This window comes from Aphanomyces invadans (assembly GCF_000520115.1).
Source record: "Aphanomyces invadans strain NJM9701 unplaced genomic scaffold supercont1.4, whole genome shotgun sequence".
In the NCBI taxonomy this organism is placed as follows: domain Eukaryota; phylum Oomycota; class Saprolegniomycetes; order Saprolegniales; family Verrucalvaceae; genus Aphanomyces; species Aphanomyces invadans.
In genome coordinates this window covers 591,766-616,953 of record NW_008580149.1, presented here as the reverse complement: position 1 = coordinate 616,953, position 25,188 = coordinate 591,766, and the positions used below count along the sequence as shown (strand labels likewise).

Genomic DNA, 25,188 nt, shown 5'->3' with positions numbered 1-25,188 from the left:
TGCCGCTCCGACGTCTCCTTCGCGGCATCGCGCTTGAGATTTGTATGAGCCGGTGAAGGCCCAGGTTGCCGCAGTTGGGGGCCGGACAAGGTGAATTCAGCGCAAACAAGTTGGCCAACACGTATCCGAGTCATAGTCGCACACTGTTGCGACGTACGAGCCGCACGACGACACTTGTGACAAGGTAAAGCAAAGACCCGTCGTCGATGGGTACGTGGCTGGCGCGTGGGATGCCCAGCGCAGAATGCGCGACCACAAATTGTGTCAAAGTCGACATGGAACATGAAGTGCTCAAAACGGGGGCCGGTCGACAGAGTCATGGCTGGGCTCATGGCGTCCAAAGCCCAATCAACTCGTCCAAGCACGCGATAGGGGCCGCCGGCGTCCGCGTAAGGAGATGGCACTTCATCCCGTCCATGGTGGCTGCCGAGAATCCATGCGTTCAAGGCAACATTGGGCACGACATCATTCCTGGACCCGACAGAACCGCAAGATCATGGCAATCCATGGAGCTGTGCATGATGGCGGCCGGCCAGGGATTCCTTTGGCTTCGGCCACAGTGCCTGGTGAGTGCAAAGTGCAATTGGTTATGTTGCGCAGATTGCAGCCGTTGCCAAGTCTTTTTACCCTAGCAAGGACATCGCCTTCCTTTAATTTGAAGCGAAACCCTTTGGTGGTGTCATTTCCTTTTCAGCTTGTGATCATTCTGGAGAGGAAGGAACGTGGACGTGGGACTGGTTTGCGTCACCGACGGCATGCTCGTCGCGTCGTCTCTCACGTCTTGGCTCCGTCCGGCCGCAGCCCAACATACAAAGAAAGCATTCCTATCGGAAAATAGTGGCTGCTTGACATGGAACAAGAGCAGTGCCTGCGCGTCGAGAACGTCGTCATCGAGTGCAGAGAGAACGCGTCGTCGGCGGCTCTCCTTATTGCATCGCCGATCAAGTTTGAAGAATTCACCCGTTTGAAATGTCCATGTTGAACCTGTCGCACCTGATAGATATTCCAACGCCAAGATTGGTTGCGATGTCGTTTCGGGCCCGCCCCTTCAGCGCGACCCTTCAAACGTTTTGATCCATTGAGCAACAGCATCAAGTTGCCGCATCATGGTAGCGCTATGGATGTGTGTGGATGACGTGGGCGGGACGTTGATGTTCGTGTTGTAGCCGATCGGGTATGGTGCCGAGCCAGAGATGTCTTGGGCGAGTCCCAAGTGCACTGGCGAAGTCCCCAACAAGCGATCAGGGCATACCCTGACGCTGCGCGGGTCCGAAAACACACTATATCTGTTTGGCGGTACCGACCTTGTCGAGGATGTAGCGTGTGTTTTATTGGTTCTGGTGTTGTTGTGCAGGATGCGACCACAAAGTTCCCCCCGGCCCAAGCAACGACCTGTTTAAGCTTGACATGAACGGCGGGTTCAATTGGTCTCGAATCGTCCCCGTGTCGTCGGCGCCGGAGGACACCCCGCCCGCCCGGTGGCGGCACTCGGCGCTGCTCTACAATGACAAGAAGCTCGTCATCTTTGGCGGGTTCGCCGCCGAGAAGCGCATGAACGACCTGTGGGTCTTCGACTGCGACACCAAGCTATGGGAACAGCAACACCCGCAAAACTTTTGGGAAGGATTGCCGCAGTGTCGCGGTTCACACTCGGCAACGTTGGTCGACCACAAAATGGTCGTGTTCGGGGGGTACGGCGGCAATGGGTACGGCCGCACCGACTTCAACGACGTCCACGCGTTGGACTTGAGGACGTGGAAGTGGGAAGAAATCTTGACCGAGGGCGAGAAGCCCGAGCCGCGGTCGAGCCACCAGACGTGCTTGATTCAGAATAAGCTGTTTGTCATCGGCGGATGGAATTCGGTGAAGCAGTTTCACGACTTGTTTGTGCTCGACTTGACGACCAACTCATGGAGCGCGCCCGATGCAAAGTTGCCCGTGCCGACGTGGAATCACTCTTGTGTCGGGTACACTTGCACGATCGTTCGTTCGTCGATCGTCCGTTCATGTCATGGCTAGCGTCCAAGCCGTGCCAAACTGGAAGATCTTTATGTTTGGCGGCAACTCGGGTGACTTGAACGAGTCGGGCAATTCCCAGGTGCGTTGTCGCGAGCGCTCCGTTGTACCCTGACCCTTGCTCGTTGTGACATGCAGGGCACGTACTTGAATCATGTGTCTGTGCTCGACACAGGGTTGATGCAATGGCGGCAGCCGCCGGTAAAAGGCGACTCGCCGTTGCCACGAGCGGACACGGCATTGGTGTACGACCCCGTAGGTTACAAAGTGCTTCTCTTTGGGGGGTGGGCAAACCGATGGTTTGGCGACTTGCACTGCCTCCACGTGAATGAAATCGTCGGGCCGCCGTACTCGGTGTCGGCCATCGTGCCAGCGTCGGGGCCGATCACAGGCAACACCCGAGTCAAGGTCGAAGGCTACAACTTCACTGGAAGCAATGCCAATGTCCGGTTCGCCGTCTCCAAAGGATTCGTCGACGTCCAAGGGCAAGTGGTGTCCCCCACCGCCATTCAAGTCACGACGCCCAACTTTGACAAGTACGGCCCTCTCCAAACCGAAGTTCGCGTCGCCTTGCCTGGCGAATCGTTTACAAACATCAGCACGTCGTACAAGGTGGGTCAATCGACACACGATGCATCTTTTCTCTCTCTCATCGCTCGCGTCCAGTTCCATAGCGTCACGAACGCCGCCAAGAGTCTCGGGTTTGGGCCGTGCTTGATGATGTCGCTGTCGCACCTCGTGATGGCCCAAGAGCCAACGTCGTTTATCCTCCAGGCCATGGACAAGGACGGTGTCCCGCGCGACTGCGGCGGCGACGTCTTTACGATCCAGTTGGTCGAAGCAAAGGAATCGGACAGACTACAAATGGACATCACGACCATCCACGACAAGGGCGACGGCCGGTACATCGTGACATTTGTCCCGCCAGCCCCGGGCAAGTATACTCTCTCCATCACGTTCGAAGGGACGTTCGATGGCGTTGCCGGGCCCATTCGCGGGTCCCCGTTCGCATGCACGTTCCAACCCCCCAGCGACGAAATGACGATTCGATGCGTGCCGTCGATCGCGCGAGAAGACGACTTCAACTCGAGCGACTTGATCCGAAAGCTGTACACCGACACCACCAAACGTGCCGGTGATTTCAAGCGTGTCCTCAAGGAGCTCAAAGTACGTCGAGATGGCCATGGGTGGAAGTGTTGGAAAATGGCATCCATCATTGGTAGGCGGACATCCCGAGCAACGACGTCGATGGGCTCGAAGCACTCAAGAAAATCAAGGACTTGATGCGCAAGCTCGAACACGACCGCGCGGCCAACCAGCTCCTCCAAGAACAAACATCGCACTTTTTCCACTACATGAAGAAGATTGGCGCGCACGTCGACAAGGAAACAATCGACGTCGAGAACCTCGCCAAGCTCTTCCACGACGTCCAAGCGCAGTGTCCCGAGACCGAAGCGCGGATCACCGAGCCGACGCGCATCTTTTCCGAAAAGACCGAGGCCGCGATTGTCCTGTACGAGAAGAAGATCAAAACGTGGGGCGACACGATCAAGACGCTCGACTTTTGGGACGCCAAGCTCGAGCCGGACAAAGCGCTCGAGAAAATTGAGATGCAGCTCGTCGAATTCGACAACGAAAAGAAGCGTTGTGCCGAGAAGAGCGACTTGAGCCTCATCTTTGGATTTCCCCACCTCATGACGGAAACCCACAGGATGATGACCGCGTTACGCAACGAAATTGAAGGTACGATCGTGTAACACTTGCCTCTCGCCGACTGACCATGGAATCGACAGGCTCCAAGACAGTGTGGGCCATCATCAAACGCACAAAGGCGTTCTTCATCGCGACGCACGAGATTCCGTGGCTCTCGATCGATTGCAATGCGCTGGCCATGGAGATCTCGGCCACGTTGAAGGAACTGAAGAAGATCCCCAAGGACATTCAGTGGTATGCCGCCAGGGCATTTCATGTTTTGCCGTGCTCACGTCGTGTTGTGCATATGTCAGGTGCAATGCGTACAAGTGGATCTTGAAGGAGTGCCAAGCGTTCGACAAGACGCATCCGCTGCTTCGATGTTTGAGCTCATTGTACATGCGATCGCGCCACTGGAAGCGCATCCAGGCGCTGACGGGCGAGTTCACGCCGCCGGACGTCAACCCGGACCAAAAGCTCGGTTTTCTCTTGAGCAAGCGGTTGCACGAGTACGCGAGCGAAATTGGCGAGATTTGCTACGAAGCGGAAAAGGAGCAAGAGCTCGAGACCAAGCTCGTGGAACTCGAGGACGTGTGGAGCCAAATCGAGTGGGAAATGGTCCCGTATAACCCGACCGCCCCGGAAGATGAGCAAGTGCCGTTGCTCAAGATCTCGGAAGACAATTTCGAGCTGCTCGAAACCAATCAAATCGATGTCCAAACCATGACGTCGTCGCCGTACCAGTCCGAGTTTGAAGGGCGCGTGACCGATATGCACGAAGGTCTGGCGTCCGTGAACGAAGTGGTCGTCATTATCGGGGAAATTCAACGCAGTTGGAGCTACTTGGAGCCGCTCTTTATCCAGTCGGAAGAAGTCAAGAACCAGCTCCCGGCGCTGACGGCCAAGTTTGAGGACATCGACATCGAAGTCCGCAAGAGCTTGCGTGAGGCATGGACCACGAGAAATGTGAAAACAGCATGCACAAAGCAAGGTCTGTTCAAGTTTCTAGAAGGCATTGTCGAGCGGTTGGAGCTGTGCAAGCACGAACTCAAGGAGTTTCTCGACGGCCGGCGTCGACAATTCCCTCGCTTCTACTTCATGTCGGAAGCGGACTTGCTCGACATCTTGTCGAACGGGTCCAACCCGGCCAAGATCATGCCGCATGCGTCCAAGATCTACTTGGCATGCAAGACCATGACGTTGATTCCGAACCCGGGGGGACGACCGACGGCGTCGGCGTTTGTGTCGGGGGTTGGTCAAGAAGTTGTCGATTTTGTCGAGCCCGTGCTTCTCGAAGGCGAGGCCGAAATCTACCTCGAGGCGCTGCTGAAAGCGATGAAGTTCACCTTGTTCAAGCACATCGAACGCAGTTTGGTCTTGTACACGCAAGAACCGCGCGTCGAATGGATCAACTACAAAGACCCGACGGGGAAGCCTCTCGACGCGGCGCAGATCATTTTGTTGGCGGCCGGCGTCCATTACGTGGCTGAGGTCGAAGCGGCATTCACGGCTATCGCCGGCGGGGACAAGGAAGCGCTCGTTCGGTACAACAAGAAGCAGGAAGGACAGCTCGAAGACTTGATTAAGCTCACTCAGAGCAAAATTTCCAATGCCGAGCGCCAGCGCGTCATGTGCTTGATCACCATGGACGCCCACGGGCGAGATATCGTGGCCAACATGGTGCGCGCTGGCGTCGACGTTGCGTCGCATTTCATGTGGCAATCGCAACTCAAGCATTATTTCAGCCCTGCCCAGGGCAGCTTTTTGAACCGCGATCAAGCGTTCCGCGGCACCAACAACTCGCGCGCCCAGATCCTCATATGCGACGCTGGTATTCCATACGACTATGAGTACCTCGGCAACGGACCGCGGCTGGTGATCACCCCGCTGACGGATCGCATTTACGTGACAGCGACCCAAGCCCTCAACCTCAAGATGGGATGTGCGCCGGCCGGTCCTGCAGGAACCGGCAAGACCGAAACGACCAAAGATTTGGCCAACGCATTGGGAAAAGCTTGTTACGTGTTCAACTGTTCGCCTGAAATGGACTACAAGAGCCTGGGCAACATCTTCAAAGGCCTGGCGTCGTCGGGGTCGTGGGGATGCTTTGACGAATTTAATCGCCTTGTCCCGGAAGTCTTGTCGGTGTGTTCCGTGCAGTTTAAGGCCGTCTGTGACGCGTGCAAGGCGGACGACGAGCGATTCATTCTCGAAAACGAGCCCGTGATGCTGGACCCGACAGTCGGCGCATTCATCACGATGAACCCGGGGTACCTCGGGCGTTCCGAGCTCCCGGAAGGGTTAAAAGCGCTCTTTCGTCCCATGACAGTCATGGTGCCCGACTTGGTCTTGATCTGCGAAAACATGCTCATGGCAGAAGGATTCACGCAGGCCAAGATTCTCGCGTCCAAGTTTTATGGTCTCTATTCGTTGCTCGGGCAACTTTTGTCCAAGCAATTGCACTACGATTGGGGTCTTCGCGCAGTCAAGTCGGTGCTCTGCGTCGCCGGGGCATTCAAGCGCGCCGAGCCCGACATTCCCGAGCCCGACTTGCTCATGCGTGCATTGCGCGACTTCAACATTCCCAAGATCGTTGTCGAGGACAACGTGATCTTCTTTGGGCTTCTCGGGGATCTCTTTCCCCGCAACGACCCCAACATTGACGTCCGCAACGACCCTCCTCGCAAACGCGACCCCGAGCTCGAATCGATGGTCCAAGGGGCGTGCGAAGCGATCAACAACAGGTACTACAACTACATGGCGTGGTCAGTGCGATGGCATTGACACTTCACGTAGTCCTCGCGACGAGTTCATGCTCAAAGTTGTCCAGTTGTCCGAGTTGCTCGCGATTCGGCACTGCGTGTTTGTGATGGGACCACCGGCGTCCGGGAAGACGGAGACGTGGAAGACGCTGCGAAAAGCTCGAGAAATCATGGGAATTTCGATGGAAGTGCAAGATTTGAACCCCAAGTCGGTCTCGACCAACGAGTTGTACGGGTACATTGTGCTCAAGACGAGGGAATGGAAGGATGGATTGCTGAGTAAGATCATGCGCGACTTGGGGTCGCGCACGAAGGTAGAGAGTTCTCGCGCTTCATCCATTGCAGACCGTGATGCTGTGGTAGGAAAATGGCGAAGATGACACGTCGCCCAAGTGGATCCTCCTCGACGGCGACTTGGACGCCAACTGGATCGAGTCGATGAACTCGGTCATGGACGACAACCGCATGCTTACGTTGGCATCGAACGAGCGTGTGCCGCTCAAGTCGCACATGCGGATGATCTTTGAGATCCGAGACTTGGTGTACGCGACGCCGGCAACAGTGTCTCGAGCCGGGATCTTGTACATCTCGGCGACGGAAGGGTACCAGTGGCGGTGCTTGATCGACTCGTGGCTGCTGCGGCACTGCACGCCGGACCCGACCAAGAAAGCAAACCAGCAAACCATGTTGTTTTCGCCCGAGATTCGCGACAATTTTCAGGGACTGTTTAACCAGTACTGCGACCCGACGCTCAAGTTTTTCAAAAAGAAGCTGCAGCCCGTCATTCCCGTCGAAGACGTCACGTTGATCGGCAACTTGCTCAACATGCTCGACTGCTTGCTCACGCCGGCGGTCCTGGCCGACTACACCGTGATGCAAAACAACTTTGTCTTTTGCTGTGTGTGGGCGTTCGGGTCCATCTTGACCGTGAGCGACGACGGCACGGACTACGCCGCCGAGTTTAGCACGTGGTGGAAAAATACGTGGAAAGACGTCAAGATCGTCGCGAGCGCCAACAACACTGTGTTTGACTTTTGGCTCGACCCCGAGTCGTCCAAGTTTAACCCGTGGAGCAAGTCGCCGTACTTTTACACGGCCACGTACAAGAGCCCGGACCCGATCAACCAAATCACGGTTCGTTCCCCGACTGCGTTGGATTTCTGCTGACCATGTCCTGCCCAGGTCCCGACCACGGAAACGTGCTCCATCAGCTTTTGGCTCGAGAACTTGATCAACAAGTCGCACCCGATTCTCGTGTGCGGGCCGGCCGGCACCGGCAAGACCCAAAACGTCAACGGCGTGCTCAAGAAGTTGTCCAAGGAGGACGGGACGTCTATCTTCCGCTACGCCACCATCAACTTTAACTTTTACACGACGTCCGCGATTCTCCAGTCTACGATGTTCTCGCACTTGGAGAAGAAGACCGGGTCAAACTTTGGTCCGCCCGGCAAGTTTCGGCTCATCTACTTCTTGGACGACTTGAACTTGCCCGAAGTGGACCCGTACAACACGCAGTCGGCCATTTCCCTCTTGCGCCAGCAAATGGAGTACAAACACTGGTTCGATCGCAACAAGCTCCAGCTCCAGAACATCCTCAACACGCAAATCGTGGCCGGGATGAATCCGACGGCCGGGTCGTTCCTCGTCGATCCGCGTCTCCAGCGACACTTTACCACGTTTGCCATGGGCATGCCGGAAGCGCCATCCCTCGTGACCATCTACGAAACGTTCTTGGGTGGCCATCTCAGCACGTTCACGGGCGAACTGTCTGCGTCGGCGTTTTGGAATTCCCTCATCAAGGCCGCGTTGACGCTGCACACGTCGGTGGTCCAAACCTTCCGCAAGACCGCGGCCAACTTCCACTACGAATTCAACGTGCGCCACTTGTCCAACGTGTTCCAAGGCCTGATCGCGTCCAAGAAGGACCGATTCAACAGCGCCGAGAAATTTGTCCTGCTCTGGCTTCACGAAAGCGAGCGCGTGTACGGCGACCGTCTGGTGTGCAAGGCCGACATTGAAAAGTACAACCAACTCGTGCAACTCCAAGTCAAGCGCAGCTTCCCCACGTGCAACACGTCGCGTTACTACGCCCTCGAAAACTCGTGGCCGTTGATTTTCTGCCACTTTACCAAGGACGGCGATCCCGAGTACGACCAAGTGATGGGGACCAACCTCGAAGACCTCAAGAAGAACCTCGAGATCCAACTGCGTGATTTCAACAACAACGAAAACAACACGGCCATGCTGCTCGACCTCTTTGACGACGCTATCAAGCACGTGGCACGCATTGTCCGCATTTTACGCAACGAATCCGGGTACGCTCACCTGTTTGCTTGCCCATTTCGCTCACTCATGCGTGTGTGAATTATTGGGTAGCCACGCGTTGCTCGTGGGTGTGGGCGGGTCCGGGAAGCGGTCGCTGGCGCGCCTGGCGTCCCACATTTGCGAGTACACTGTCAAGCAGATTTCGATATCGTCCAAGTATGGCGAGAACGAATTCAAGGAAGATCTGCGCAAGATGTATTTTGTCATTGTCGACCAGCTCAGTCGCAGCGAAGAGAAGGGTGGGGTGGTCTTCTTGCTCACGGACTCGCAGATCACGAACGAAAAGTTTTTGATTTACCTCAACGACTTGCTCGCGTCGGGGGACATTCCCGACTTGTTTGCAACGGAAGACATGGACAACATTGTCAACATGGTCCGGCGTCCGTCCGTCCGTTCGTTGTGCTAATGTGGTGTGGTCGGTAGGTTTGCGTTATGGCGGGGACAAAGGACCGGAAGGAAGTCATCAAGTTCTTCCAGTCGGAAATCCGCAAGCGGTTGCACTTGTGCTTGTGCTTCAGCCCCGTCGGCGACGACTTTCGCAGCCGCGCGCGAAAGTTTCCTGCCCTCGTCAACTGCACCGTCATCGATTGGTTCCAGCCGTGGCCCAAGGAAGCGCTGTTGTCCGTGGGCAAGGAAAAACTCAAGGAAATCAGCGACCTCCTTGGCTCGGACGACTCGCGCACCGGCATTGAAAACTTCATGCCGTTTTCGTTTGTGTCGGTGAATCAATGCGCCGAGCGATTCTTCCAAGTCGAACGACGGTACGATCGTGGTTTCATCTCGTTTGACATGGTCCTTACCGTCCACGTCGGCGACCAGATATGTGTACACAACGCCCAAGTCGTACTTGGAGCTCCTCCAACTCTACAAGAACATCCTGCGCAAGAAGGTCAAAGAGTACGCCGGTGCAATCGAACGATTGGAGAAGGGGCTGCAGAAGCTCAAGGACACGGGGGACACGGTCGCTCGGCTCGAGGTCGAGCTCAAGGTCAAGCTAGAGCAAGCCGAGGACAAGAAAGCCGTCGCGTCTGGCATTGCAGAGACAGTCAACAAAGAAAAAGCCAAGGTCGAAGTCGAGTCCAAGAAAGCGTCCGAAGAAGCGGCCAAGTGCGCCATCATCCAAGCCGAAGTCACGGAAAAGCAGAGGTCGACGATGGAAGATCTCGCCAAGGCCGAACCCGCCGTGCAACAAGCCATGGAAGCGCTCGACTCGCTCAACAAGAAAGATCTCGGCGAATGCAAAACGATGAGCAAACCGCCGACCGGTGTGGACGACGTGTTCGGGGCGACCATGGTCCTCTTGGCCGGCGTCCACCCCAACATTGTCGTGACCAAGCAAGGCAAAGTCAAAGATTTCAAGTGGGACGCGTGCAAGAAGCAAGTGCTGGGCAACATTCCAGAGTACATTGAGTACTTGATCAAGTTTAAAGACATTGTCGACGCGGGTCAAGTCCCGACGACGAATTGGAAGGAAGTCCGCGAGTTCCTCGAGAAGGAGCACTTCAAACCAGACATTATTGCGACCAAGAACAAGGCAGCGGCCGGATTGTGCAGTTGGGTGGTCAACATTGTCATGTACTACGACATTCTCATCACGGTCGAACCAAAACGGTATGTGGGACCACCCTTGACGCGTGTTGTTTCTGACGGTCGCGTAGCATGGCCCTGGCGGCCGCCAACTTGGAACTGGAATCGGCCAACAAACGCCTCGGTGAGGTCACTGCGTTGGTCGCTGGTATGCCGTGGCAGTCGTTGGACCTGTGTAGGTGTTGACGTTGTCGTGGCGTAGATTTGCAGGAGAAGCTCGACAAGTTGATGGAGGAAGCGGCGGCGGCCGAAAAAGAAAAGGAAGACGCGATCAATTCCGTCGAGCAAGGGAATCGCAAGATGAAGCTGGCCGGCACGTTGACCAAAGACCTGGGGTCGGAAAACGTCCGATGGGGCATCAACGTCCTGCAGTTGCAAAAGGAAAAAGATTTGCTCGTCGGCGACTGCCTCCTCGCGTCCGCGTTCATTTCGTACATTGGCCCGTTTACCAAGCCATTCCGCGACGAGCTCATCAACAAACACTGGGTCCCGTACCTGCGGAAAGCGGCCAACGGCAACAGTATCGCGATGAGCGAAGAGAGCAATCCTGTGTACATCTTGACGAACGATGCTGAGATCGCCGAGTGGAATACGCAAAAACTCCCTGCCGACCGCGTGTCGACGGAAAACGGCGCTATCGTAGTCAACACAGTTGCTATGGGTATGGAACCCTTTCATTTCGATTTCGCTTGACGTCGAACGACTAGGGCGACGGCCACTTATCATTGACCCCCAGCTCCAAGCAATTGCGTGGATCCGGGAAAAGGAAGCCCCGTACAACCTCCAAATTGTCCGAATGGGCCAAAAATTCTGGATCGACAAGCTCAAATCCGCGATCGGGACGAAGACCGCGTTCTTGATTGAAAACTTGGGCGAAAAGATTGATGCGATCCTTGCGCCGGTCATTCAGCGAAGCACGTCCAAGCGTGGGAACCGCGTGGAAATCGTGATCGGCGACGCGTCCGTCCCGTACTGCGAAGAATTCCGCTTGTATTTGCACACCAAGCTCGGGAACCCGCACTACCCGCCGGAAATTCAAGCAGAGTGCACGATGGTCAACTTTACCGTGACCAACTTGGGGCTCGAAGACCAATTGCTCAACTTGGTCGTGAGCAAGGAGCGGTCCGACCTGGCCATCAAGCGCGAGAAGCTCATCCAACAACAAAACCAAGGCAAGATTGAGCTCAAGAAACTCGAAGACATCATTTTGCAGTACTTGGCCGAAGCCGACGACGACATCACGAGCAACCAGCCCTTGATTGCGATTTTGAGCGACACCAAGTACAAGGCCCAGATGACGCAAACCAACATGGAAGCCGCCAAGAGGACGCAAGACAGCGTCAACGTCACGAGCGAAAAGTACCGCAGCATTGCCGCCCGCGGCTCGCTGCTCTTTTTCCTCATGAACGACCTGTCCAAAGTCCACTCGTACTACATTTACTCGCTCGCGGCGTTCCAGAAGGTGTTTCTTCAAGGGATTTACAACCTGCCTGTCGTGAAGGAGGTCGAGGACCCGCCGCCCGCCGACGGGGACGTCCCAGCGGAGGTACCGCCCGACGGAGGGGCTCCTGCCCCTGGAGACGAGCCGTCCACGGATCTGTCGGACGAAGACATTGAGAAGCGATGCAAAGGTAAACACCCCGACCTACCGTGTCTCGATGGATTGCGGTGGCATCCTAACCTGTGACGTTCGCGACTACCTTGTAGCGCTCATCATTTCCATCACAACGTGCGTCTTCGACTACATTCGTCGCGGTTTGTTTGAACGCGACAAGCTCACGGTGGCCACGATGCTGTGCCTGAAAATCCTCGTGCGCGACCAAGTCCTGAGTGACGTGGAGATCGAAACGTTCTTGCTGGGCAAGTCGGTCGCGGATCCGGGGAACATGGGGGTGTTGGCCGAGTGGCTGCCAGCGTCGTGCTTTGCCAAGCTCAAGGCACTTGAAACGATGAAGGTGTTTCACAACCTCGGGGACATTATGCAGAATGAACCCGACGAGTGGCGAAAGTGGTTTGCCGCGGAAGATGCCGAGGTTGCCAAGTTGCCGGGTGACTTTAGTAAACTGTCGTCGTTTTCCAAGATCATTCTCCTCCGCGCCTTGCGTCCCGATCGAGTCACGAACGCGCTGCGGACGTTTATTTTAGAGTCGCTCGGGGAGCAGTACGTGTCGCAGCCCCCGTTTGACATGGTCAAGACATTTGAAGAAACGAACCCGGCGATCCCAATCTTTTTTGTGCTGTTTCCGGGGGTAGACCCGACGCCATGGGTCGAGAACCTTGGCCGAACCAAAGGCATCAGCGTCGAGAACGACAACTTTATCAACATTTCGATGGGCCAAGGGCAGGAACAACACGCCGGCGACTGTCTCAAGAAACTCGCGACCAAGGGCGGGTGGATCATTTTGCAAAACGTGCACTTGATGCAAAGCTGGCTGCCGCTGTTGGAACGTCAGCTCGAAGAAATCGTGGCGGAGGGACCACACGACATGTTTCGGTGTTTTATCTCGGCCGAACCGCCGCCAATCTTGCTGCCGTTGGAGCTCAACGTGCCCGAGTCGCTCATGCAGTCGTGCATCAAGGTGGCGAACGAAGCGCCGTCGGACATTCAGTCCAACTTGCGCCGCGCGTGGGCAACGTTTGGCGACGACAAAGTCCAAGCTAGCACCAAGCCCACCGAGTTCAAAGCGTGTTTGTTTTCGCTGTGCTGGTTCCACGCGATTGTGCTGGGGCGGCGGCGATTTGGTCAGCAGGGGTGGAGTCGAGCGTACAGCTTCAACACGGGCGACTTGACCATTTGTGGCAACGTTCTCATGAGCTACCTCGACAACAACGAGCAAGTGCCGTGGGACGATCTCCGGTACATCTTTGGCGAAATCATGTACGGCGGGCACATCACGGATTCGTGGGACCGCCGGACAAACAACACGTACTTGACCGTGCTGCTGAATCCCGGCCTTCTCTCCGGGATGGAGCTCGGCCCGGGCTTCAAGAGCCCCAACCCGGCCGAGTTTTCCTTTCACGACTACGCGCAGTACATTGAGAAGAACATGGTGGCGGAGAGCCCGCCCCTGTTTGGGCTCCATCCAAACGCCGAAATCGGGTACCTCACGACCACATGCGAAACGTTGTGTTACGCGATCGTGTCGATTGGTGGCGGGGGCGGCGGCGGTGGTGGCGGGGGCGGCATGGACAAAACGGCCATGTTGAAAGCCTCGATTGACGACTTTGAGGCGCGGACGCCCGAGTTCTTTTCCATGTTGGATTTGCAAGAAATTGCGGCGCCGCGGCTGACGGCAGACCATGGTCCGTTTGTTGTCGTGGCAATGCAGGAGTGCGATCGAATGAACGTCCTGCTGGACGAGTTGCGCAAGTCGCTCGCGGATTTGAAGAAAGGTTTGAACGGACAGCTCAACATGAGCCAAGCGATGGAGGACTTGGCGACAGCGATTGGCCTGAACGAAGTCCCAGGACGCAATCCGTTCTCCCAGTGCAAATGGGAAAAGAAAGCATGGCCGTCCAAAAAGTCGCTGAGCGGTTGGTTTGTCGACATGATCAAGCGCCACCAGCAACTGCAAGTGTGGTCGGTCGACTTTGTCACGCCGTTTGCGCTGTGGCTCCCTGGCTTGTTCAACCCGACCGCGTACACGACGGCGTGCCTCCAAGTGACGTCCCGGCGGAAAATGTACGTGGCACCCCCCCCCGTGGTCTTGCTGTGCATGGCTCATGGGGTTGCCTTTGTAGGATGCCGCTCAACAAGATGACTGTTGAAACGCACATGACGACGTTTGGATCGGTGGACGCGGCAAACTACTACCCGGACGACGGCGTGTTTGTGTTTGGTCTGTACATTGAAGGCGCGCGATGGTCGACTTTGGACGAGGTCAACAACCGGTACAAGGTCGGTACGTCGCCGACAACGGAATGCGGCGGCGTCATCGTGGACTCGAACCCAAAGGAACTGCTGTGGATGATGCCGGTCGTGTATGTCAAAGCGGTCGAGACCAAACCGTTGTGGGAACCGACGAGTGTGGGGTACCTCCGCCACGACCCCCTCGTCTACGAGTGTCCGGTGTACCTCACTCGATTCCGAGGCCCGACGTACGTCCTCCTGGCGACGTTGCCCACGGACTGTGGCCGGGAAAAGTGGGTCCTGCGCGGCGTCGCGTTGTTGTTTCAAGACGACAATTAGGGGTTGGACGGTCGTTAATCTATATTGATGTGTCGACGACAGGTTGGGCATGGCGATGTCGAGGCATATTGGATGGACGGGACGAGAACGGCGCAGCACTTGGCGGGCTCGGCGACAACATTCGCACTCGTCGTTTTCGCGCGTTGCACGGAGGATGGTCAAGGTCGCCATGCCTCGAAGCGGCGCGAACGCGTGGCAGCAACAAACGAAAAACGACCATCCTCGCTGCATGGGTTTGGTGGTTGTTGTCAACTCGCTGTGTGCGGTAGAGATGCCGAGTCGGTTGGTTTCGTTTGAATCCATCCTGTTTGGTATGATATCGTTTCGTGGCGCTGTCGAGAGAGCGCCAAGAGCAATTGTGGATAACGACGGAACCGAACGTGGCGATTCGTCAGGTTGGATTTCATTTGGCTTCAAGCGTTCGATGGCGGGCCTCCTGGCTCGACCGACTCGAGGTCGTTTGCCGTGGTGACGTTCTCTGGACTGTCCAGTCTGTCTGCAGGATGGTTGACGATCCAGGTGATGTGGTGCGGTTGGCCTCACAACGCGCACTCGTTTGCGCCGTGGACATGGCACCGAGCTCGTGACAATGCGACCGTTGTGCTCGGATGGACTTTGCTGAGCACCCCTGTCCCACGACACCGTGTCGATGTTCAAGAAGTTGCGATCCACACGACTTGCCCAGGACAGGCAACTCGGTGGGCAAAATGCATCACAAACAACGAGTGGCCGATCGAACACTACAAACGACGACGGTCGATTCATACACCAACTACCACGGCCCTCTACATGCAAACGGACAGAGCGGACAGGATCATGACAGCGCCTGCACCCATCGCCGACGAGGCGGTGCTCGTCTTGGCTGCAGCGGGGGTGGACCCCGAGCTGTTTTTCATCGCCATGCTCGAGCTGGGTGTAGAAGTTGCTGGGAGAATCGTCAACTTGGGGGCTGGGTGCGCGGGATCCGCCAACTTGCCGCTTGCATCCGGCACCGACGTCCACGCGAGCGTGCCATTGGGAGTGGTTTCTTGGGTGACGGGGAAGTACAGCGTCGTGTTGGGAGCGAGGTCACCGACCTTGAGCTGAAGGCCAAAATCCTGAAACAATTCGTCCGGCAACGAGCCATCGTACCACGTGACCCGCGAGATCGCGTCCGTGCCGTTGATTTTCTTGGTGTCGAGCGCGACTTTCCAACCCGCAACCTGTTGCGGCTTCACCGACGCAAGGCCGATGGGAATGTCAATGCTAATGTTCGTCGTCACGGCCCCCGGGAACGAGTGCCCCACGCGAAACACCGCGACAGTGTTGGCATTGGGCGCGGCGACGGGGGGCAAAATCGAAAAGTGCGCCGACGTCGACGTCGCCATCGCGACGAGAGCGGCCATTGCTGTGAACAAGTGCATTGTGTCGGGGTGGTCGGATATACACAAGTGATGACCAACATAATTCGGACCATGGCGACTGGTCCCGTCTGTCGCTCGGGCGAGAGGTGGACGTCGACGTTGCCGGCACACCACACCACAGACGCATGAATCAGACGAGGGGTTCGAGGCGCCAATGACTTGCCAGGACACGTCCCAAGGCACAGCGAGGCGGTGTGCTCGTTCTGAGTACACCCCCAAAGCTTCAAACCTTTCCCATGCCCTGAATATGGTGCCATCAGGTGCCAAGTGCCATGAACTAGCGAGCACCATCATGTACAAGTCAATTCAGCATCACATCCACGCGCTGGCGCTGCAGGACGACGATGTGCCAACACACGGCGCAACCTTGGCTTCGCTGCCGCCTCCATGCATCGACGGCGATGCTGCATGGTCTTGGCCACGACCGTCGTTCGTTTGCAACATAAGTACACGTTCACCGCGACAGCAGTGATGACTCGATCACATCTCGCACTGTTCGCTTGCCGGGATCGGTGCGACGTTGTGCGGTGGGTGTGGAGAGCCAAAACAGGGCCAAGGGCACGGACACCGGTCAGCGATGTGTTTTCTCGACAATGGCGAGGGATCACGGCGCCAGGCAACTCGGTCGGCCATCGTGACGCTTTGCTCGCTGGTTGCATCGACTTGGGAAGTCGACGACGTGAGCTGTGGTCCAGGAATTCATCTGTTCCAGGCGCGGCGACGTTGCTGTGTCGCCGAGTCTAGACGGAACCACACATGCTGTGGATGTCGTTTGCAATAGCAAGGACTGCATGGTCCCAAACACGGACAACACTTTCGTGGACGTTGTAGTCCCACGTGGCGTTGGTTGGTCATCATGCGGTGCCCATGTAGAATGGTGGGCATGTCAGAAGGGCGTATCAATTCCTTTGGTCCGCATGATTTCATGAGGAGCCGCCTCTGGACCTTGACAGGTGGCGAGAGCCATTCCCTGTGGCAACAAGTTCAAGCGACCAGCATGACCAGTCGTCGTTGGCCACGGCCGTATTGTTCGTACTCTTTTCAACATTGTCGACGGCTCGACATCACGAACGTGTGGTACGCGTTGGTCGCAATTGTGGCCTCACAAGTAGAGGACAGTGAATTTGGGGGTGGGTCGGCGAGCATCCCCGTGGCGTCCTGCGTCGATGTCCATGCCAACGTGCCGTTGGGAACTGTGACTTGGGTCCACGGAAAACCAGCTCGACTTGCCGACTTGCTCGGGTTTGACGGATGCAATGCCCACGGGAATGCCGACCGCGACGTTTTTCGTGGTCGCACCAGGGAACGAGTGTGGCACACGAGCCAGCATCGTCAGGCGGCCGTCGTCGGAGGGTTGAGCGAGACATGTGCCGACGGTACGGTCGTCGAGTGGACGACGTGCATCATGCAAACACACGCGGCGGTGTGGACTTGGCAAGACCGATGCACACCCGCCAACGTGACAGCAATTGTTGAACGGGCACGCGATTTCGTGCCGGATGCACATGTCGTGACGAGCGATTCCAACTCAAGCACGCCAAGGCATGCCGGAGCGCTTGTCTACTGGTTCGTGGAGGAGTCAAAGTAGATGCTGCCGATGTCGCGACGAGCTAGCGGCGTGACCACGTTCTCTCGGACACGGGGTGAACGAGATGTTGGCACTAAATCGATGGATATGGTCATGGGTTATATATATGTCATGACGTGAAATGGAAAGGGGGTCGGCGGCGGGTGGTGGCGTGATGGGGACAGTGTACACGGATGCGAGGGGCATTGGGTGGTGCTCGCTGGCAACGGGGACGCAAAGGCCAGGCCATTCATGGCTTCCTTTTGGTTGTCGTTGCGACATGAAACCATGAAAAGGCCATACGATTTCTCAAGACACTTGTCGTCGTGCTCGACCGACCTCGGGCGGTCGTAGTGAGCAGGGACATGGTCCAAATTCGAGTTCGTACACGAGACTTTCGATGCCGTGGCTGGTGACACGCTGGCGGCGAAATCGGCGACGCCAAGGGTTGTCGAGCAGACGTGTCCACTGCAGGGGCTTCAGCATGTCGCAACGCCACATCCATCGAACGATCGCCCATGGCGTAGCTGGCACCATGGAGCTCACCCGGTCGACGGACTGGACGCTGGGGGGGTGATGTAGACAGATCCCGCTGGCAATTGTTGATCAAGTAAGGCACTAAACCGATGAGGCTATGGCAACAATTGCGCCATGCGACAGCGATCATCGTAAACACAACAACGGTGCGCTCTCGGTGGATGCGGCCCTTTCAGTGCCCTCCCCCGTCGTTCGATATCTCACTCGTGAATTTTCCCACTACACACAACATGCACTTGACCACAGCGATGGCGACCGTCGCGGCGCTGGCTACGTCGTCGCTCGCCCACGTTACGCTCAACCCGGCAGTCGCTGCTCCCAACGCATACTTTGTCACGGTTATCCGTGTGCCGCACTCGTTTCCTGGCGCTGTGACCACGAACGTGAGTGTCGAGATCCCGACTGGGGTTCTATCGGTCAAGCCCCAACAAATTGGCGGCTGGAAGGTTGCCACCACAACGACCAACGTCAACGGCACCGACACGATCGCCAAGATCACGTGGTACGATGGCTCGTTGCCGGACGAGCTCTACCAAGACTTTGGGCTTCAATTCAAGGTCAGCGACCTCCCCCTCAACACGACGCTGTACTTCCCCGTGACCCAAGAAACGATCCCCAACGGCACCTTGAGTTGGACGTCGGTGCCGGACGCCACCGGCAAGCTCGCTGATTCCAGCCACCCTGCCCCCAAGTTGACTATCGCCAAAGCTGCGACTGCTGCATCCAGCACGACCACCACCAACAGCTCGGCGACGATCCCCGTCAAATCTAGTGCCGCCACGGCCATCATTTCCGTGGGGACTGTCATGCTCGCGATGTTGTCTGCATTCCTGTAGTAGAATACCAATGGGCATGTGTGTAGCTCCGATGAAGTCGTTCAATATCAACGGTATACCCTCCTTCACTCTAGACTCGTTTCCAAGCACTCTAAACGGAGTGCTTGGCAGCATTCGCAGCTCAGTGTCGTGGATGCAGTAGACTCTCTCCAGCGACTCTCGTCCTCAGCGCTGCGTTCTCGGCACCATCCACATCATTTTCCCCTTGGGCTAGATGATCGATCCCGACAGCACTCATGACCGTGCATGAACCCTGGTTCGTGCGAATGCACAGCGTTCTGCAGAGCAGATGCGCCACCGCCTCGCCTTGACTCCGTGCAACGACGTGATACTTGATCGAGATGTTGAAACATGCAGCGAAGACAGTGGTACAAGCCTTGCTCAACTCGACCCTCGCGTAACCCTTCGTGAAAGGGCCTCGCCTTTGGTATCATGCTATCGCACATATTCGTGCAGCCGTCTCACCACGACGACGGCGGGGGGGGCAATGGAATCTCGTTCCCAACATCGCTAGCAACAAGCCACGACCAAAGCCCCAAACGCAGATCCATGCACTACCGATGCAGTGCTTCCAGGAAAGCGTCGAGGCGCGATCCACCCACGTTGCCACCGCCGTTTGCGCATACTCGGCCGCATTGTTGCCACAGGATCGTTCTTGTGTGGGTTCATGCATCCGGATGATCGGTTTATCCGGACACCCGGGCTTGCGAGCTTCCCTCATTTGAAATCTTTGGTCGTCGCCGTCATGTTGCAACGTTTGCGGCGGTCGGTGGCGGCTGTAGGCGGCAGTCGGCGACTCTTCAACTCGGACGTCGCGTCCACGCGCATTCATCGGCATGTGATCGCTGCACTCGTCGTGAACCAAGCGGGGACGTTGGCCGAGATTGCAAATCTGTTTGCAGCACGAGGATACAACATTGACAGCCTTGTGGTCGGTCGCACTGACGTGCCAGAGCTGAGTCGCATGAGCGTCGTCGTGCACGCCACTGACGCCAATGTGTGGAACATGAAGAAGCAGCTGGATGATGTCGTCCAAGTCGCAGCGGTCAAGATTCTGTCGGCACAAGTCGACGCGAGCGAAAACCTCATTGAGCGCGACTTGATGCTTGCCAAAGTGTCGACGCGTTTGCCAGGCTCTCGCGCCGAAATCACAGAGCTTGCAAACTTGTTCGATGCCAAAGTGTTGGATGTGACGCCTACACAAGTTATGGTGCAACTGGCCGGCACCCCTGCACGGATCGAATCGTTCCTCGAGTTGTTGAAGCCACTCGGAATTGTCGAAATCCACCGAAGCGGCGTCATCGCGATCGACCGCGCCATTTGCGTCACCGACCCGACCGTCGAAATTGCCTTTGATCGCCATCCCCAAGAAAACCCCGACGTGGACTCGACTATGCTCCCTCCAGGATAATCCATTCTCTCTCCACCAAATGACTTAATTTGTGCCACGCCATGTTAGCTCTCGTTGCTCTAAAGTCCTGCAGCAGCGACGCACGAGTTGCTCGGCAACGGCACGACATCGACGTGCGGACATTCTTCAAGGCACTGTGGCCGTGCCCAATGCTTTGCGAACACATCAAGGGTGTGGCCGCACTGAACTACGCATCGCACGATGGACATGCAAACTTGCGTGCTGAAGTCGAAAAGTGCACAAGGACAGCAGTCCATGGCGCTCGGAGTTTGGCGCCGCTCGTGGGCACAGTCAAATGTAGGGGACGACAGACACAGCCCGCCAAAACCGTCTGCATCTGCGCCTGCTGCGGGTATGCAAGTCGTGCGTGGCATAGAATACTCCGCAATCTGCGCTACCCCGTGGCCAGCGAATCCATCGACTCGAACCCAAGGTGAGCACTGTGTGGTGTTCACGCTTGCTCCAGTCGCGGACGAGGTCATCGTCGGTCCCATCTTCTGTATGTTGTGCTTGGCTGGCGGTACACCAGCACAGTATGCCAGAGGTTTCAGGTACCCAACAGCTACCGTTGTTACGAGGAAGGTCGTGTAGAGGAGTTGGTCCGCTGACCATTGGGATGAAAGCTTTTCACATCGGGCGCGTTGGGCGCGACGGTGGCAGATGTGTACAGTCGACCATGATCGACCAGTGCACACTGCAGTTCTCAGCCCTCTCGTCGACAAACCCCTCAAGGGACAGCAGTTCCACTGCCGCCGCGCCGTGGCTCACGTCGCGCTCGATCCAAACGGCCGTACTCGACGAATTTGCAAACTCTCCCTTGGCACGGCCAACTCCGACGCCGATTTCGCCAAATGCAGAACATATGATCGAATGAATGCTAGATTTTCACGGGATATGCGGGTGCGTGCTTTGTCATCTATCAGTGGCCTGCCTGTAATTATGGTGACCACAATTTGTTTTGCGAGGCACAGCTTGAACTTGCGTGGAAATGGCGGCCATGGACGCGTCCCCTATTCGCTAACTTGCCTGCCGACCACCCATGCATGCGCTCGGACGGTGCCGCCATCGCGCGTTCTCGGCGCTCGCCACCACTTCGCCCCCCACTCTGCCGCTCGTGAACGGTGTGACACGCCACGTTGTCGCCGCCCTCGTCGCGAACCAAGCCACGACCGTCGCCGAGATCACCAACCTGTTTTGCGCACGCGGATACAACGTCGACAGTATTGTCGTTGGCCGCACGAATGTCCCAAACCTCATTCGTCTCAGTGTGGTTGTCCACGGCACAGACCACAATGTGCACATGATGCAGCAACAGCTCCACGACGTTGTCCAAGTCGCCGCCGTCAAGAACTTGACCGCGCCGAATCGACCGCATGAAACGACCCTGGTCGAACGCGACTTGTTGCTAGCCAAGGTGTCACTGGAAGCTGACCCCGACGCGTCCCTGCTCGTCGATCGGATTGTTGCGCAGTTCAATGCAACCGTTGTGGACGCGACCCGTACGCAAGTGATGGTTCAACTTACGGCAGATCCTCTGTCCGTTGAGGCATTCCTGCAAGCACTAAACCCGCTCGGCGTGCTGGAAGTCCACCGAAGCGGCGTTGTTGCCATGGACAAGGAATGCCCCGTCACCGCCGAACGCGCACTAAACGTCTCGTTCGACCGGCATCACCCTGGAGACATGGACGCCGTCGACAGCACGATGTTGCCCCCTGGATAGCTTGTGTCTTCGCGGTGGTTGAAAGAACGTATGTAAATATAGAGGTGATTTTGGAGAATAAAACGCCTGGTAGACACTATTTTAAATGGATTTTTAATGCGTTGGGTGTCCCCGGGTCGTCACAAACAATATCATGAAGCGAGGTGAGTGGTTAAAGTGCGATGTGTTAACGAGATGCCTGGGATGCCTCTGCTCATTATTGAGAAAGCCCCAAACGTTTATCCGCGCTGAGCAGCTTTTCTGTACCATATTTGGAATCTCTCTATGAAGGAGGAAACCAACCCATGGTCTGTCCATGCCTCGCCTTCAAACACGTATTTGCATGCCATGGAGAATTGAGTATATTAAGTTTCACAGTAAAACGCGCTCGATTTCCAAAGTTCATGAAAAAATATATCGGCCATGAGCTTCGTGACCAAAGCAAACCACAAGCGATGCCTGTGGGTCGGCGGCCTCGACAAGGCCGTGACGGAAGACATCCTTCGCGCGGCTTTCGTTCCATTTGGACCGCTCAAGGACGTTCAGATTCCCATGGACTTCACCGGCGCGAACCGTACGTCCACCATGATTTCCTCGTCCCGACGAAGGGTTGCAATGACACGTAGAGCAAAACAAGGGATACGGGTTTGTCGAGTTTGACCTGGAAGATGACGCGAAGGAAGCGCTGGACAACATGGACGGTATGTAATGCAGTCGGCCAAGTATGTTTTCACGTGGGTTGGTGTAGACTCGGAGCTGTATGGCAAAGTCCTCAAGGTGAACATTGCCAAGGCCCAGTACAACGAACACCAAGGAAATCGCGCAGTGTGGGACCAGAACCTAGACGACAAAGAACCCGATGAAGAAAACAGTACCAAGCCGTCGAATGAGACCGCAGCTCCAGCTACATCGACATAAGCATCACACAAACGTCGCATTCACGACCTGAGGTCTTGGGCCGACATATAGACTCTCCCCCTCGCACGACCATGTCATGTCCACAGGCCAATTCGAGTCACTATGTACTCTACGCACGCCACTTTGTCGTGTATGGCAGGCCTCGCATGATTCCTTGTACTCATGATGTGGCTGCAGTGTCCCGCGACCGTATGTAGTGTGTTTGTGCTTCCTGTGGAGTCCTCTTCGATTAAGGAGGAGATGGAGTTGGAAGAAAAGCTGGCGACTGCATGACGTTAGACCTCGTAGCAATCTTGCAGGTTTGGTTCGCTCGAGTGTTGCACACACGATTGCCATCTCGCGCCCGGACAAATTCATGCCTGGTTTCTCCGAAATGCCCAAATCATGGGTGTCATCGCCCCATCCAGAGTTTCGATACGGGCGGCGATGGATGTGTAGAGCGCTTATTCACATGCTTGTACATCCAATGTGAAGTGATAGGTGGAGGGCAGGCAGTGGCTTGACGAACAGTTTCCACAGAATCAATCAAGAACTGGCCATGCCTCACTACTCAGTTCAGCCGCCCAAACGGCCGCGCACCACAACATTCTCTGCCTTTGCCAAGTCAACACTCGACGCCCGCGACGCTTTTCGCCGTCGCCATTTGTACCGTGGCGCCTCCTCTACGTATCGTTCAAAATTGTTACAAGGTTCGGTGATGGTTGACCGAGTAATGTCCATTGCAACTGCAGACTTGCAAGTGATGCATGCTGCCGATCCTTGCGGATCGTAGAATTACGAGCTGGTAGCTACTGTTGTCGAGATGAAGGCAATACGCTTTATAAGTTAGAGATGCAACAGATGAGAGCGACTCGAAGAAGGCGACGACGCAGCTTGTCGCTGTTTGCGCAGTTCGCGGAGGTAGTGCATTTCGCGGAGGAGTTGGTTCACATATGCGTAGTCGACGTCGCACTCCCTTGCAGACTTGGTCACTGCACCATTCAACGCCGCGCGGCAATGATGCTGGAACCCTTGATCGGCTCGGCCTGGTTCATCCGACCCAACTGGCATTGGGCTCGACGAATTCCTCGCGTGATTGTGGTTGATCTTGAGGCGCTTCAGCTGGTGCTCGACCACGGCCTCGTGCTCACTAAGCGTCCGCTTCAGCTCCATGTCGCGCCCAGAGAGGTTGTCGTCGGCGTCGTAACTGTCCATGTCCACATCGTACATGCCGCGCTGTGCAACGAGCGAGCACAATGGAAGAGAACACAGTAAAATTCCCGGATAAATTTTGGTGGAAATTCCTCGAAAGCAATACTACCTCTGTTCCATATTACTGGCGACATTTGATTATCACACTTTTTTTAATAGCTGGCGACATTTCATTCTTATTGGCTAGAAATGATGCATAAATCGATTTTATTGGATAAAATTCCCGTGTTTGCTGGACAATCGGCACTTGGGATGACCGACAGCGGCTCACCGCTGCGTAGCTGCTTCGATAGAGCTGTGTATATGCGCTTCCTAGAGGAAACGCTGCGGGATGCGATAAGCAATTAGCAATTAGTACTAGGACTCTCAAATGTGGAGTATAGTTGAGACGCCAACCCAATCTGGCAAGTGCGTCGCACCTTGTGCATCAAATATTGGACGATCTACATCGTCATATTTAAGACTAGAAATACGATGTACATCGTCGATGGAGACACATTTTCACACCTGAAGGAAGTACAACAACCCCATTAGGGACGCAATCGAAATTCCTTTTATACGTATAACATCCCTGCTCATGCCCTACATGGTAAACGAATCAAAGACAACCTTCATCTATTCATTGTGCATTTCTCCGAAAACACCGCCCCAAACGAGTCCCAGAGGTCAGATAACTCAATGCACCGTCCACGGGTTGGCGCTGGAGAGTCCAAGATGGGCCCTCGACGCCATTCGTTGCTCCATTGCTCCAATGCATGTCGCCATTATACCCGGGACGCATGTCTCACAATGGCCAGCAGCGTGCCGACGTTTTTGCCGTTTATCATGATGTCGCTGGCGCCAAGAATCCGCGAGTGGCTCGTGGGCAAGGAAGGCATTGAGAACGTCAGCCTCGCCGACGTTCTAGCAACGCATCAATGCGAACGAAATCCGAAATCGACCGCATGTACTTGGTCGGGAACATCAGTGGTTCCGACTGCATCACTGTCGGCGACATGATAGACACGGACAGGACGCTTTGCATGACATCGCAGCACCTGTAGGCGTCAGACGAG

The 25,188-nt window shown here is 56.0% G+C and overlaps 8 protein-coding genes across 8 annotated transcripts; 6 read left to right on the top strand and 2 right to left on the bottom strand.

Moving 5' to 3' along the window:
• The first annotated feature begins 1,060 nt into the window (after nt 1-1,060).
• On the top strand, nt 1,061-15,979 carry H310_02665 (hypothetical protein). The gene is made up of 20 exons (XM_008866245.1): nt 1,061-1,109; nt 1,167-1,296; nt 1,355-1,967; nt 2,020-2,098; nt 2,155-2,628; nt 2,683-3,183; nt 3,240-3,759; nt 3,810-3,963; nt 4,023-6,452; nt 6,505-6,784; nt 6,834-7,604; nt 7,653-8,785; nt 8,847-9,168; nt 9,219-9,556; nt 9,615-10,406; nt 10,454-10,530; nt 10,585-11,043; nt 11,090-12,013; nt 12,090-14,064; nt 14,124-15,979. Exons 1-20 carry the CDS (start codon nt 1,107-1,109, stop codon nt 14,569-14,571), a joined length of 12,423 nt encoding a protein of 4,140 aa, XP_008864467.1. The 5' UTR covers nt 1,061-1,106; the 3' UTR covers nt 14,572-15,979.
• Nucleotides 15,129-17,658, bottom strand: H310_02663 (hypothetical protein). The gene has a single exon (XM_008866243.1). The coding sequence runs from the start codon at nt 16,266-16,268 to the stop codon at nt 15,357-15,359; it is 912 nt and encodes a 303-aa protein (XP_008864465.1). The 5' UTR covers nt 16,269-17,658; the 3' UTR covers nt 15,129-15,356.
• Nucleotides 15,686-17,657, top strand: H310_02664 (hypothetical protein). Its single transcript, XM_008866244.1, has one exon. It carries the CDS (start codon nt 16,831-16,833, stop codon nt 17,560-17,562), a length of 732 nt encoding a protein of 243 aa, XP_008864466.1. The 5' UTR covers nt 15,686-16,830; the 3' UTR covers nt 17,563-17,657.
• Nucleotides 17,659-18,243: 585 nt separating the features above from the next.
• H310_02662 (hypothetical protein) lies at nt 18,244-18,978 on the top strand. The gene has a single exon (XM_008866242.1). It carries the CDS (start codon nt 18,309-18,311, stop codon nt 18,912-18,914), a length of 606 nt encoding a protein of 201 aa, XP_008864464.1. The 5' UTR covers nt 18,244-18,308; the 3' UTR covers nt 18,915-18,978.
• Nucleotides 18,959-20,373, top strand: H310_02661 (acetolactate synthase, small subunit). Its single transcript, XM_008866241.1, has 2 exons — nt 18,959-19,282; nt 19,329-20,373. Exon 2 carries the CDS (start codon nt 19,582-19,584, stop codon nt 20,323-20,325), a length of 744 nt encoding a protein of 247 aa, XP_008864463.1. The 5' UTR covers nt 18,959-19,282; nt 19,329-19,581; the 3' UTR covers nt 20,326-20,373.
• A 991-nt stretch (nt 20,374-21,364) lies between these two features.
• H310_02660 (acetolactate synthase, small subunit) lies at nt 21,365-22,111 on the top strand (the record flags this gene model as incomplete). The annotated part of the gene is made up of 1 exon (XM_008866240.1): nt 21,365-22,111. One exon carries the CDS (start codon nt 21,365-21,367, stop codon nt 22,043-22,045), a length of 681 nt encoding a protein of 226 aa, XP_008864462.1. The 3' UTR covers nt 22,046-22,111.
• Nucleotides 22,112-22,431: 320 nt separating this feature from the next.
• Nucleotides 22,432-23,055, top strand: H310_02659 (hypothetical protein). Its single transcript, XM_008866239.1, has 3 exons — nt 22,432-22,598; nt 22,651-22,725; nt 22,773-23,055. The coding sequence occupies exons 1-3, from the start codon at nt 22,448-22,450 to the stop codon at nt 22,940-22,942; spliced, it is 396 nt and encodes a 131-aa protein (XP_008864461.1). The 5' UTR covers nt 22,432-22,447; the 3' UTR covers nt 22,943-23,055.
• Nucleotides 23,056-23,736: 681 nt separating this feature from the next.
• Nucleotides 23,737-24,193, bottom strand: H310_02658 (hypothetical protein). The gene has a single exon (XM_008866238.1). The coding sequence runs from the start codon at nt 24,149-24,151 to the stop codon at nt 23,768-23,770; it is 384 nt and encodes a 127-aa protein (XP_008864460.1). The 5' UTR covers nt 24,152-24,193; the 3' UTR covers nt 23,737-23,767.
• Nucleotides 24,194-25,188: the final 995 nt, after the last annotated feature.